This window comes from Myxocyprinus asiaticus, chromosome 4, assembly GCF_019703515.2.
Source record: "Myxocyprinus asiaticus isolate MX2 ecotype Aquarium Trade chromosome 4, UBuf_Myxa_2, whole genome shotgun sequence".
Taxonomy (NCBI): domain Eukaryota; kingdom Metazoa; phylum Chordata; class Actinopteri; order Cypriniformes; family Catostomidae; genus Myxocyprinus; species Myxocyprinus asiaticus.
Window position 1 is genome coordinate 59272655 of NC_059347.1, and position 14482 is coordinate 59287136.

The 14482-nt window shown below is 37.0% G+C and overlaps 1 protein-coding gene across 1 annotated transcript in view; it reads left to right on the top strand.

Annotated features, from left to right (window-relative positions):
* Positions 1-14482, top strand: part of LOC127440063 (pre-B-cell leukemia transcription factor 3-like) — a 45621-nt gene continuing 31139 nt past the window's right edge. Inside the window, exons 1-2 of the mRNA XM_051696444.1 lie at positions 1-698; positions 2504-2577. Of these exons, the coding sequence (XP_051552404.1) occupies positions 514-698; positions 2504-2577 (259 nt within the window). The 5' untranslated portion in view covers positions 1-513. The remainder of the gene's footprint in view (positions 699-2503; positions 2578-14482) is intronic.

The window sequence follows — 14482 nt, forward strand, 5'->3', positions numbered from 1 at the left end:
TGATGTTCTCAGCACATATCACATCTGCTGTAGATCATTCAGAAGAGCATTATGTGCATTTAACAACCTGCTTTTACTTTTCAACAGCATCAACAAGGAGGAAAAAACGATGCAACCCATCTAAACATATTTTTTTTTCTCTCTTATATATTTTTGTCTTGATGGACCTGAGAATGAGAAATCAAAGGATGTGGGTTTTCTGAAGTTTTGCACAAGGTGCCACTGAAGAAAAAATAGCGCGCAGCGTAACTACTGGAGAAGCATTGAAAGAGCGCAACATTGTAAAGAATTTCAGCATAAAGAACAATTGAAGCATCAAAGGTGACTAAACTATTCTTGATTATTAGGATCGGAGAATCATTTCATTAAAGCTGCTCATATTTTTGCATTCACTTCAGATCGTTTTGCGCACAATTACGCATTTTGTGCATCTCCATTTAGCGGATATACTCCAGAATCAAGATCTTTCTGTGTGTGGATTTTAAAGGAATTAAAAGCCCTTCGTGACGGCGCATGGACGAGCACAGCCATCTGATGCACACCTTGGGCGCTGTGACCCTCACCGGACACTCGGTGGCATTACCGGTCTCTCACGGTCACGAGACAGACGGAGACGCGAGAAACAAACAGGACATCGGAGACATTCTGCATCAAATCATGACCATCACCGACCAAAGCCTGGACGAGGCTCAAGCAAAGTTAGTTGCAGAATAATTGGTAACACTTTAGTGTAGCCGATATGTTACTATAATTGTGTCAACAATGTACATTTACATTCCAAATAATGGGGGTGGAAGTTACAGTTCATTTAACAAACAGTGAGCTTTTGTTTTGTCGTTCATGGGGTAAGTTGTCACAACGCAACCGGCCATTGAATAGCCTGCAGCATTATGGACTTTTCAGCAAGGTTTAAACAGTAACACAATTAGCTATAGAATACAAAATTCATGAAACAAGGTAAATATACAAAGATATCAAAGCATTATTTTTGCCAACAGAAATAATGGTTGAAATATAGTTGAGGCTTGCCTTAATGCATTGTGCTTTTATAGTTTACGTCTTCATTCAACACATAAAAAACAAAAGATATTACTAAAAGTCAAAAGCATTAACTCAACACTGTTGCTTGTCCAGTCAGTTGATCATATGCATAATGTAGAAATGTTTCTACACATATAATCTACAGACTCCTTTGTTGCAAAATACCACTTTTTTTTTTTTTGTTTTTTTTAGAAATCAAGCAAAATGGATAATACATTTACCACAATGGTGTTGGGTTTTATAACATTTGTGCTCTTTATTTAAAATAAATGCAGATCAAAGAGAATATTATACTATTATTATATTATATAGAGTATTATACACACACACACATATATATATATATATATATATATATACACACACACACACACACACACTGTATATACGTATATATATATATATATATGTATATATTAATACGTGTCCCTGTGTGGAGTTTGCATGTTGTCCCTGTATTTGCGTGGGTTTCCTCCGGGTGCTCTGGTTTCCCCCACAGTCCAAAAAGACATGCATGTTATGTTAATTGGAGACCCTAAATTGCCCATAGGTGAATGTGAATGTGTATGTCTGTGTGTGTGTTGCCCTGTGATGGAATGGCCACCTGTCCAGGGTGTTTCCCTGCCTTCGGCCTGAGATAGATGGGATAGGCTCCAGCACTACCCGTGACCCTGCATAGGACAAGTGGCTATAGAGGATATATATATATATATATATATATAGCCTATTTTTTAGATTTACGCATTTCAATTTCATAACAAAATTCCATAACATTTTATTGTGTAATCTTTTACTAAATTAAATTAATAAAACTTTACATTTATTCAAGTTTTATTAATTTAATTTAGTTAAAGATTGGGGGGCCTGCGTAGCTCAGCAAGTAAAGACGCTGACTACCACACCTGGAGTTGCGAGTTCAAATCCAGGGTGTGCTGAGTGACTCCGGTCAGGTTTCCTAAGCAACCAATTGGCCCTGTTGCTAGGGTGGGTAGAGTCACGTTGGGTTAACCTCCTCGTGGTCGCTATAATGTGGTTCTCGCTCTCGGTGGGGTGTGTGGTGAGTTGTGCGTGGATGCCAAGGAGAATAGCGTGAGCCTCCACACGTGCTAGGTCTCCGTGGTAATGCTCTCAACAAGCCACGTGATAAGATGCACGGATTGACTGTCTCAGACGCGGAGGCAACTGAGATTCGTCCTCTGCCACCCGGATTGAGGCGAGTCACTACGCCACCACGAGGACTTAGAGCGCATTGGGAATTGGGCATTCCAAATTGGGGAGAAAAAATAAAAATAAATAAAAAATCTTTGTTAAAGATTACACAGTTCAATGATATGGAATTTTGTTATCTTAATCATAAAAATAAGACAAAATATATTTTTATAGATCTTTACAGCAAAACACTATTTTAATGTTATGTATGGATGATCCACTATTTTGTATATCTTGTGTTTTTCTTTGAAAGAAAGCATGGGCTGAACTGTCACAGAATGAAGCCGGCTCTATTCAGCGTGCTATGTGAAATCAAAGAGAAAACAGGTGAGTGGTTGTTTATGTCCCACACAAAACAGTACCATAATACACCTGTACAGCTGTTGCTCTTCAATACAGACTGCTGTTCAATTCACAATAGCCACCACCAGTCCAACAGAACTTCATGTCTATTACAGACAATAGTGTTTTTGTTGTTCTTTTACATTGACAGATGCTTCCTTATCAGAGTGAACAAGAGCTTTGTTTGTGATGCTTTTTGGTCAGGAGTACTGTATTTATAAGTATGAGTTTAATTATGACTATGGTTTTTGATATGCATCTTGACACTGCTCAGCACAATTGCAGTTTGATTGCACAATTTATTGTAATGCACTTTTGCTGCAAGAGCATGATTTCAGAAGAACTACTTTAGTAGACATTTTTTATTTTATTTTAATTGATCCATTAATTTATTGGGTACATAAAATGCATCTATTGTCAAATCAGATTTGTATTCACAAACAGTATTATTAGATCAACATGTTACTGTGTGTGAGGTCATTATTTAGAAAATATGTAAATAAACCTCTCCAGAAAAATATCTCATTTTTTATATTAAATAGGCTCAGAGTGTGTAAAATTTTACAGAACATCCTTCTGACCATGGGCGTAGAATACGTGGGGGATGCGGGGGACATGTCACCCTCACTTTTTAACTGGGCAAATGTGTTTATGCTGTGTCTTTCATACAGCAAATGTCTAAATGTGTAAATGAAAAAGTTAAAATTCACTGGTCAATCATATATTTAATTCAATAAAAAATGTAGCGATTGAGAACCTTAAAAATGTATCTTATATATTTATGTTCATCTTGCGCTAATCGTTCTGCCCTCCCTCTCTTTTGAAATGATTGCTACGCCCTTTATTTCTGTCAGCTGGGAACTAGCGATGCACGATTCGCAAATGAATCGCTGTCTTGAGTCGGTTCTTTTCAATTAATTAATTGAAAAACAGTTAAACAGGTTTGCAAAACGTTCTGAATTGTGAAAATGCAGCTCCCAAAGTCACCAGAATTTAACTTTTGGTGCTATTTTTACGGAGGCAAGATTACAGGGCTTTTGATTCATCCCGCTGAATCAAGTCTTTACAATCCGTTCAGCAAAGCGATTCCTTCAGATTCGTTCACTGATGCGGTCAGTAATAGTTTTTTCTGCCAGTAGGTGGTGACAGATGTCTGCAATGTGTAACGAGTGAATCATTGAATCATTGATTCAATTAATTCGTTAAAAACACAGCCCAAGGGAGGCCTGGGTAGCTCAGCGAGTATTGACGCTGACTATCACCCCTGGAGTCACAAGTTTGAATCCAGGGTGTGCTGAGTGACTCCAGCCAGGCCTCCTAAGCAAACAAATTGGCCTAGTTGCTAGGGAGGTTAGAGTCACATGGGGTGACCTCCTCGTGGTCGCGATTAGTGGTTCTCGCTCTCAATGGGGCGCGTGGTGAGTTGTGCGTGGATCGTGGAGAGAAGCATGAGCCTCCATGTGCTATGAGTCTCCGCGGTGTCATGCACAGCGAGCTGCGTGATAACATGCGCGGATTGACGGTCTCAGAAGCGGAGGCAACTGAGACTTGTCCTCCACCACCCGGAATGAGGTGCGTAACCGCGCCACCACGAGGACCTAGTAAGTAGTGGGAATTGGGCATTCCAAATTGGGAGAAAAGCCCAGATAGCACACACACATCTCCGAGATGTCTGTTTTAGATCTTTTCATCTGAAAAGCATCACAATCTAAGTAATATCTGCTAAATTTCTTAAAAAGATCAGATTTACAACAATTCTAAATCATAAACGTCTCAAAGACTTATTGATTGCAGATGAGCAAACAACGTAAAAATACGTCATCCAGATGCAACCACACACTTCAAATAGACGTCTGGGTGAGGTACGTGTGAGTCCTTCACGACCGGAACAATGGAGGTGAATGAGAATGATGTGTTCACTAAAAAAGATTTGTTCGATCTCACTTAAAAGATCAGTTGGAAGCTTTGTGAAGCAATTGGTTGAATTAAAGAAGCACAAAACATTCCTTAGCCATGACACCAGGAACCTGTGCCAGTGAAGTAAACTGGCATTCTGACTTTACATTGACCTAGTGAGTACTAACCTCCTCTTCAACTCAAGCATGCTGAATATTTTCATACAGTATTTGCCGAGTGTGCATATTCGTAAATAGGCATCTCTCATTCTGCAAAATCAATTGTCAGCTTTAAGTAAAGCATTTGCAATTGTCTGGTTCTGGAAATAAAAATCCCATTAATGTGTGCCATAGGCGAATTGGATCCTAGTGAACAACTACAATACCCATGACCCTGAAGAGAAAGACCCACTAACAGAGCTCTGCAGCGATCGCTCCTATGAAGCACTGTCAAAGAACGATTTACTCTCCCTACATTCTCAAACTACTTATATATTTGAATATATCAGAATATATTTCAACAAACTTGAAATAGGTTGTTTCTATACTTACAGTATAATCAACAACTTTAAATCAGTAATTTGTATATATTTTCAGCATTTTTATTTTGATTGTGTAATTTGCAGTGCTTAATGGGGTTGTAGTTCAATCCCTCATGAGAGATGTTAAGTACACAGCCTTTATACACTTTAGACCCTGTCCCAATACCCACACTTGCGGTCTTGGTGACTTGAGTGCGTGTGCACGTGACAGGAAGTGAGTGTTCAAAACTGTCCCATGTCTAAAACATGCCAAATCTCAGTGCACTCAACCCACACTAAATCCACACTAGCGCGAATACCGCTTCGGAGCGGTCTTTCACGCTCAGTGTTCAGCTCACGCGGTGTATTTTCGCCATGATGACGTCAAGGAAAGCTTTTCAACATAAGTTATTATAATCAGATAGTGAAACGTAAGTGAAGCATATATTTATTTGAGTATAAATGAATATACTCAACATTATATAATGTGTTTGGGATGACTTAATAGCAGCACCATAATTACAAAATTTTATTTATGTGTATATTTATATACCTCTTTGTTCACCCAGTAATCACCTTATTTTATTTGTTCTTGCCTAATACTGCTGGTCATTTTGGTCATTTATCAGTCAGTGTGGCATACAATATACGGTCTAGTAAATGTTGTTTTAAAATAAAACATTTGTCAACTACTACCACAGGTTCTTTCTCATATTTATGTATATAAAATATATGTTTTAATGCTTTTTATTTGTTGTATGAAACCACATACTGATAAGTTGTGTAAAGCAGTCTTTGATTGTCTTATATAAATGACAAGCCAAAGAATATAATTTAAATGATTTGTATTATTAGCTATTAATGGATCACACAGGTTTATAGAATAAAGCAATTTTAGAGGTAAAATTTGGGAGGGTTACTTTTGAAATGTATTCCACTACAGATTACAGAATACATGCTGTAAAATGTAATTTGTAACGTATTCCGTTAGATTACTCAAGGTCAGTAATGTAATCTAAATACTTTGGATTACTTCTTCAGCACTGGTAGATTTTTTCACTTGTTTTGACTATAAAAACTCTGCCAGTACAGTTAGACAAAATACACATGTTAAAAATACATTCTCTGAAAAACTGAATTATCTTATGCAGTGTTGTTTCTAAAACAAGATAAACCAAGCTGATCTTGTTTTAAGGATTTTTAGATAAGGTTACAGGAAAACAATACAAAAATTATTATAAAGAATAAGATTTTTGCCCTAATATCAAAGGTCTTACTAGGAAAAAGAAATTATGATCCAACGTGAATTTTCTTGATAATAAAATATGATCGTGTCTGGTAACATGTGCATGTAAAATGGCTAGAAATAGCATTTTATCTTAGCGTAAAGCTGACAATTTACACAAGGTTTATTTCTATTTCTTGTGCTCCAAACTTACTTCAAACTTACTTCTCTGTCTGCTCGTATGAATGTGACACATCATAAGAAAGTGTTTCACCGCTGTTCAAATGCACTTTGGATCACGTCATTTATATATATAAATGTTTCCATCTGAAAGGACTAAATATTAAATGAAACAAATGACAATAAAATGCAAAGTAATCTCTTCAGTAATCAAAATACTTTTTGAATGTAACTGTATTCTAATTACCAATGATTTAAATTGTAACTGTAGTGGAATACAGTTACTTATATTTAGTATTTTAAATACATAATCCCGTTACATGTATACCGTTACTCCCCAGCCCTGTCTACGAGTGTCCCAACGTGCAATCAAAAGTCATACACACACTCGCAATCTTCACGTCTACTTGCACACCAGTGGCCAAACACTGGAAATACGTAAGACAAGTGGGTGAGTAGGCAAGACCAAAACTGCAAGTGGGGGTATTGAGACAGGGCCACAGTCTTTAAAATGTATATGAAAAAAACACTTCCAGATCCAAAACAGCCAAAAAAGTGGGTGGGCACTGTTGCACTCTGTTAGGGAAACCTGTTTGGAAACAATTGTTCGTATGTTTACTAAGGCACTTAGTATTGCATATACTTAAATAAAATGATTACAAATGATATGGAAAATGTTTTTTTTTTTTTTTTTTTAAATTAAGCTACAAATTAAGAATTTCTTTATACTGCTTTTTACACTACATTACAATACGTATAGGTACAATACATATCAAATTGGAAGAAATACAGACAGTTTATCACATTCAGAATCAGAATCACAATGAGCTTCATTGCCAAGTATGCTTCCACATACAAGGAATTTGTCTTGGTGACAGGAGCTTCCAGTGCACAAACAATACAGCAACATGACAGAGACAATAATAATAAAAAAATAGAGTAAAAATAAAAAGCAAATAGAAATATAAGTGTATATAGAAATACACAATAATTCAAAAATATGCATATAGTATGTACAAATACAAATCTGTTATATACAGTGCAAGGGAATGTAATGCAGAAGAGGTAGGATATGTTAAATAATATATTAAATAATATATTTATTTAAGCCCAACTAAATCCCTTTAGCAAAGATCTTTCTCTCTCAGTGTCTTCATATTTCACACCCTGTGTTTCCCCTAAACTCATAATTGCAACAAGGGACTCAGAAATAGTGATAAAAAAAAAAGCCAAAGACACTGGACAGCATGCTATTACACCCCTGCAGAGTCATCTGTGAAGGGGTCTCGCTCTTTCCTGTCACAGGAAAAAAAATCAATAGTGCAATCCTCGCTGCTCCCGTCCTCACTGGCGGTAATTGAAATAGAAAATCAAATGAGCGGAGAGCAGATAATTGTTTTATCAATATCCTCCTGCCCGTCTTGCGCGGGTCATTGGCGCATGATCACCGAGCTGCGGATATGACGAGGACGAAATGTGAAATTGAACAGCTCGGCACTCGTTTATCAGATCTGACAACTCGCAGTGACCGACCGGCAGTGTGGCTGGACGCTGCAGCTGCTCTCCCGCTCAGACGTCTGCTTAAATATCATAACGTGATAAAAGGGCTGCTGCCGCAACACAAGCTCTGTCATTGGACCAACAAAAATGTAATATATTTCTGCTCTAATATGTGCTATAGCTGTACTGTAATGTTATAGATTGCAGTAATCAATGGCCATTTGCTTGCAGCCACCTATTCAAAAGGAAATTGTATTGTGCAGCATGTTAAATATTGTAAATGTTATCAGAGGACATTTGGAACACACAAATATGCCTGCTCTGTGAAGGCAAACCAGGATCTGTGTAAATTAGGCTTTTTGTGTATTGCATACTGTATATATAGGTGTTTCTTCAGCTTCAGGCACTTTTAGCACTGTGCACATAAATAAAGTCTCTTAAAACATTTTCACAATCACACTTTTTTTTTATTTGCCTATGAACAATCTTCAACAATGTATGTACATGCATCACCTTGAATTTTCTTTGTTTTATCCTGTAATGCATGCACATACTCTGTTGGACATTTTTAGTAGACAAATAAAAAATAGTAGTGGATATGTGTGAATATGTTTTAGCGATACTTTATTTTCTAGAAATCCACAGTGCTAAAAGTGCCAACATTTAAAGAAACACCCATTAATGAGATCTCTTTTGTGATTTTTCTTTACTGTGGGTGGTACTAATGTTTTGGCTGCGTTTACACCATTACCTGATTTGCATAATTCCTTTAGTGGATCGGGCGTTAAAACAACGCAGACAGTGCGTGCAAATGAACAATGCTATCAGCGGGTGCAATTCATTCTCAGGGAATTCGCACATCAGTCATTTTCCAGCATAAGGGCACACTCAGCATGGGCATCATTCAGTTTGACATTCAAGACTGAATTTCCCCTGGCGTTGTCATGTTCATGGTAATAAATTATAATTGTTACAGTTCTCATCATGTGCATGACTTATAGTGGTCTGTGCCCATTCTGGAGCATTTTTATTTGGGTAATGAAGAGTGGCTGTAAATCTCTTGGCTGTACTGGTGTTTGTTTTAAGATGCTGATGTCTGCTCAATTGCCCCAACTGGATTAATTGCTACCTTGAACTCTTCACCCTCTTGAGTGCTTGTTATATATCACCCCGACACTCATAAAGAATTAGTCCACTTCAAGCACGGCATATTTCTGTATGATGGAGTGGAGATGAGAGCAACCACAGCAGAATGTGTTACTTCAGTTATTAGTCAATGTTAGGGTGACCATACGTCCTCTTTTTCCCGGACATGTCCTCTTTTATCGGACCTTAAAAAAGCGTCCGGCCTTATTCGACTTTAGTTGCATTATGATGTGCATCTGGTCTAATACTTCATTGTGTGTGCGCGCATATTTGCATTGCTTTAACCCCTCTTTGTAAGTCCCGCCTTCTCGCACACCAATTGGTCGATTATAAGAGTCTTGCAGCAACTATTGGCCAAATTCCTGCTTGCCAATCTTGGCATCAAACAGTTGCTTGACAGTAGCAGCAAATGACAGCTGAGTGGAAACAATGCCCAAACGGAAGTGCAAATTTACAGAAGATTTGCACAAACATTCCCATGCTTTCGTCCAGGTCGAGATCCGTGGGAAGCAGAATGTATGACATGTAAAGCTGGCACTTATGTGTCAGTTGCTAATAAAGGTGCAAGTGATTTAGAAGCACACATTAGCTCTGCCAAGCATAAAGGGTCAGCAAAAGGTTAAAGTTCATCAGGTAAATTAACGGACTACTTTTTGCGACCAGGTAAAATTATCATCACGTTGCTTCATTTTCCATGGCCATTCAAAATAATAGTAATAGTAAATGAAGGTACACTCATGGCATCAAATATTTTATTTTAGTACATGGACATTCAAAAGAATGTTGAAAATGTTTATTTATTGATATATATTTATGTTATGCTAATAGAGTGTCTTTTTCACTGTATTAAAGTTTGCATTCATAGTAACACTGTTTTGAACCCTATTATTCTGCCCCACCCAACCCCAATGGTGAAAAAAAAAGGTGTCTTCTTTTTGGTAAACCAGAATATGGTCACCCTAGTCAATGTGAAATCAAAACCGGCCTTTTACATTTTTACAGGAATATTTGGGGATCAATACAATTGATTACCACTAAAATAATTTGTGGCGTAGTGGGCTAAAGCGCAGAACTGGTAAGCAGAAGGTTACCGGTTCAATCCCCACCATTGTGTCCTTGAGTAAGGCACTTAACTCCAGGTTGCTCCGGGGGGGATTGTCCCTATAATAAGTGCACTGTCAGTTGCTTTGGATAAAAGTGTCTGCCAAATGCATAAATGTAAATGTGAAAAAAGCAAAAATCTGGGTTACAGTGCAGGCACTTTCAATGGAAGTGAATGGTGTTGTTCTGCAAACGATAAAATACTCGAACGATAAATAAAGTGACAAGACGTAAACAATATGTGTTAACATGATTTTAGTGTGATAAAATCGCTTACTAACCTTCTGTGTAAAGTTATAGCCAGTTTTACAACTTTGTTGTCATGATGACGTAACGTCTAAAAATAAAAAATAACCGTAAAAATGGAGATTTAAAAAATTTACAGCTCAAATAATACAAGAGTTTTGACAGAAGAATTAATGTAAGTGCGTCTATAAATTATACGCTTCACATTTCTGCCTTAAAATCCTCCACAAATTGGCCCCATTCACTTCCATTTTAAATGTCTCACTTTTACCTCCATTTTTGCTTTTTTTAAAGAAAAGGAGAGATGATTCGAAATTATTTTGTGTTAATAAACATAATGCCAAAAATGCTGTCAATTGAGCTTAACTTGTATTGAACACAGAATATTCCATAAAAATGGGTTGCGAATGCGGATACATGTTGACGTTTTGAAATATCCTCCACTGTAATTGTAAAGATTCTTTGAATATCAGCTTGTCATAAATTTGACGGCTTTTTGATATTTGTTGCAAACAACAATTTCAACTTTTCACTTTCTTAAAATGGAAGGTTGTGACGTGATTCTAGGTGCCAGGTTGAAAAATTCCCACGATGTTCGACTTTTGCAGCAAACATGAAAATAAACAATTTGACCCTCAAAGGAAACAGTCTTGGTTTCACTGAGGTTGTTGTCTCACCTGTTTCGTAGCTGTCAGAGATTGGTTCTTTCATCTAGAACGAGGGAACAAAGACTGCTTTTAGGTGATGCCAAGACAAGCACCAGCGCCAGGGTGAAGTATTGCATGCCTTGTCTCCATTGAAGCGTACAACTTTGATCAGACTTACTCAGCAGTTCTGGCGCAAAAGCCTAAACACACCATATAAAGGGTATGTGTGAACTCAAACCACACCTGACTCACCAGTCCTCATCTGAAATGGATGAACTGCATATGTTTGACAGACTGAATAGCAATGCAATCTTAAAAGTCATTCTCTTGAAAATAATGAACGTTGAGCTTGCACCTGAGGCAGAAAACATTTAATATACAAGCATTTTTAGAGTGTTTTATATAGATAACTTCTAGGGCTGTGCATACCGATTTCCTGATTTGATTTGATTCTGACTCATTTGAGGATATTTCATTTAAAATGTCCATTTTGCTTACGTATGTAAGACTCTCTCAGCTAATGCTGTAAATTGTGCAGGGGACCTTCTAACTTGGTATAGTATGAAAATATTAACTAAAAACGGGGCTATGTATTCAACAGATACAATAATCAACATAACCAAAGCTGAAGTAAACTTTAAGAGTAAAAGATCGATGTTGGGATTTTTTAGAATCAATATCGGGATTGTTCAAATTAAGTTGGAAAATCAGTATTTTTTCCCAACCCTACACTCAAAATAAATATACTGTAGGATTTACTTTAAAAAAAAGCAGTGTGGTTCCATGCAACAGTGTTGAGTAGTTCCAACAAGCCACGGTTCAGTTGGATGAACTAAAGAAATCCAAGTAAATTGGACAACAGCTTTTTGAGTAAATGCAATGCATTTGGATTTGTTAGTGTTACATATTAATATTATGCTAGTTTAACTTGATAATAAGCGTCGAACTTACATAAATTCTATTTATTCTTTCGGTTAACAATTGGCTACGACAGTTGGCTGTAGTTTGAGATTCAATTGGCATGAATCTCAACCAAATAAATTCTTACAACTCTGCTTTGAGTGGCACAAAAATAGCTCATTGGTCAAAGCAATGTAATAGTTTTAAGCATTCAATCTATGCTCAAGCTCTGCTCTTCACCACAGTGGTAACCCCCAAAATTCCAACATTACAGAAACTCAATATAACAAACATTAAATACTAACTATTCTCCCTTTTATTGATCTTGCACAAAAACACATACGATAACACTTAATTTCAACATTTACTCTCTCCATCCAGTTTCGTGCAAAGCATACTGGGAACTACAAATCACTGCGGTTTCAATTAATGGCAACAAAAAAAGATTTATGTTGTCCCAACACAAATGGATTAAGTAAAGTTGAAAAGCATTTATATTAAGTTATCTTGTTTACATGCATTTTTTGAGCAATATGAACAAGGGAAGATTTATTATCCCTAACAATAGTGAAATTTCATTTTTTCAGTGTAGTAGCTAAAGAAAAATGGCACAGATTAAGAGGTGCACCCATATTTTCTCTTCTAAAGCTCCATGCGATTTGTGAGCTACATTCAAAGTCTTTTAAAGCCATATGAGAACTTTGTGTGAGGAACAGACTTAAATTTAAGTTGTTATTTGCTGAGAAACAACATGAGGGTGAATAATTTGTATTTTTGGGTGAACTATTACTATAACAATACCTTGCCTTCTAGTTGTAGTCGTATTTATAGCAACAGACTGTCAGAAACAGTTCCAATGTGAAAAGAAGCTCAGTAAATTGTTTATGCAGACAGTCCTTGAGGAATGATTGAAAGTATCAGCAAGTTTCCCCCTTCTCCCCATTCTGTGGAGTCTTGGGAACTCATATCAATCGATAGTTCCAGTTCCAGAAAGATTGCTGTACACACACTAAAGGGCTGTGGAAGTTCTCAATGGCCTTCATTTACAGTTTCTATCAATAAATCTACATGATTAATCAGGGCAGTCATAGGTGAAGTACAGTTCTCATTGGCTTCCAAATAGATTCACTGATGCTCAATGGAGCACCATCACAGCTTGACCTTCTCCCAAGAGTGCTTGCTCAACAGTTCTTTTACTTGTCCACCAGAGCATCACAATCCATGCAGGCCAAAACAGATCTTTTCTGTAGGGAAGGCTTCTGAAATGTTGGTTTGACTGTATTGTTAATGAAAAACAGACCCAAATTTAAGTCATTGCTCACTAAAAATCATGATATGTGCAATAGCTGTACTGCTAGTGAACCTCGTTTACACCGGCTCGCATGTTAGTTCGTGAAACCACTGGACCATTTGAATTTACCATCTTTGCGAGCGTCCACATTTTCCCACCCATTCTTGATGCAAACAAATTTCAGTTCTCCTTGCTCTACCCTAGCATAAATCAATGCATACAAGGGATAAGACATTTATTATCATTTAGCGTGTTTGCTAAAAGGATTTGTAGGAGTTAAGCAAATATCTGTTGAATAGTTCCCATGTGTGTTTTAAAAACAGGAAGAGAGTCTTATCATCACCTGTCTTATCTGAATTATTTCCTGAATACAATCTCAGTTCTTAAATTCTGCTTTGTATGTTACAAATGCAAAAACACTTTCAGTGTGAATGGCCCCTTAGACTGTTAAAAGATAAGGATGGTTTTTCAACAGGTTTCCTAAATCTCAAAATTAGTCAATATATGAAAATGACAGCACACTTCCATTTGATTGACAGATGCTTTACTCTTCAGTAGGAGAAGAACATATTCGCTTCAAAGGTTCTATCAGAGTTAAACCATGCAGTGTCGTGTATGGAAGCCATCGTTTTCCTGTTGATTTGTGATGAGCTTATGTGAGAATAATTAATGCCAATTACCCCTTAATTACAGTGATTAGAGGAGTCATGGGAAATTAAGCTGCAGCTGTAGGCTTCTCGCAGTGTTCTGGTGGATGTAGCAAGGAGACAGACTGGTGCAGTTTAGATGGTTAAATTCAGTTTTGACGCCCACAGTGTCAGTAAACTGACCGATAAAAGTGTGAAATACATCTGGGATGAGAAATAGACTGTTAAATCACTTGAGCTTGTAAACGTCATTCACCTTCAAATAAATTCAGTCTTATGTACGGTGACAGTCACAAACTTCTATGCCATTGTGGAACAGTTTGTTTTATCTAATTTCTTTGTTCATTAAAAGTGAAGTATATCATTTCTGCGACCCTAGTGGTACCAAATGGAATAACAAACAAAAAAAAGAAAAGATTTTTTGACCACAATGCTAGTGTTGCTAGGTGGTTACTATGGTGCTTTAATATACACTGGCGGCCAAAAGTTTGGAATAATGTACAGATTTTGCTGTTTCGGAAGGACATTGGTACTTTAATTCACCAAAGTGGCATTCAACTGATCACAAAGTATAGTCAGGACATTACTAAT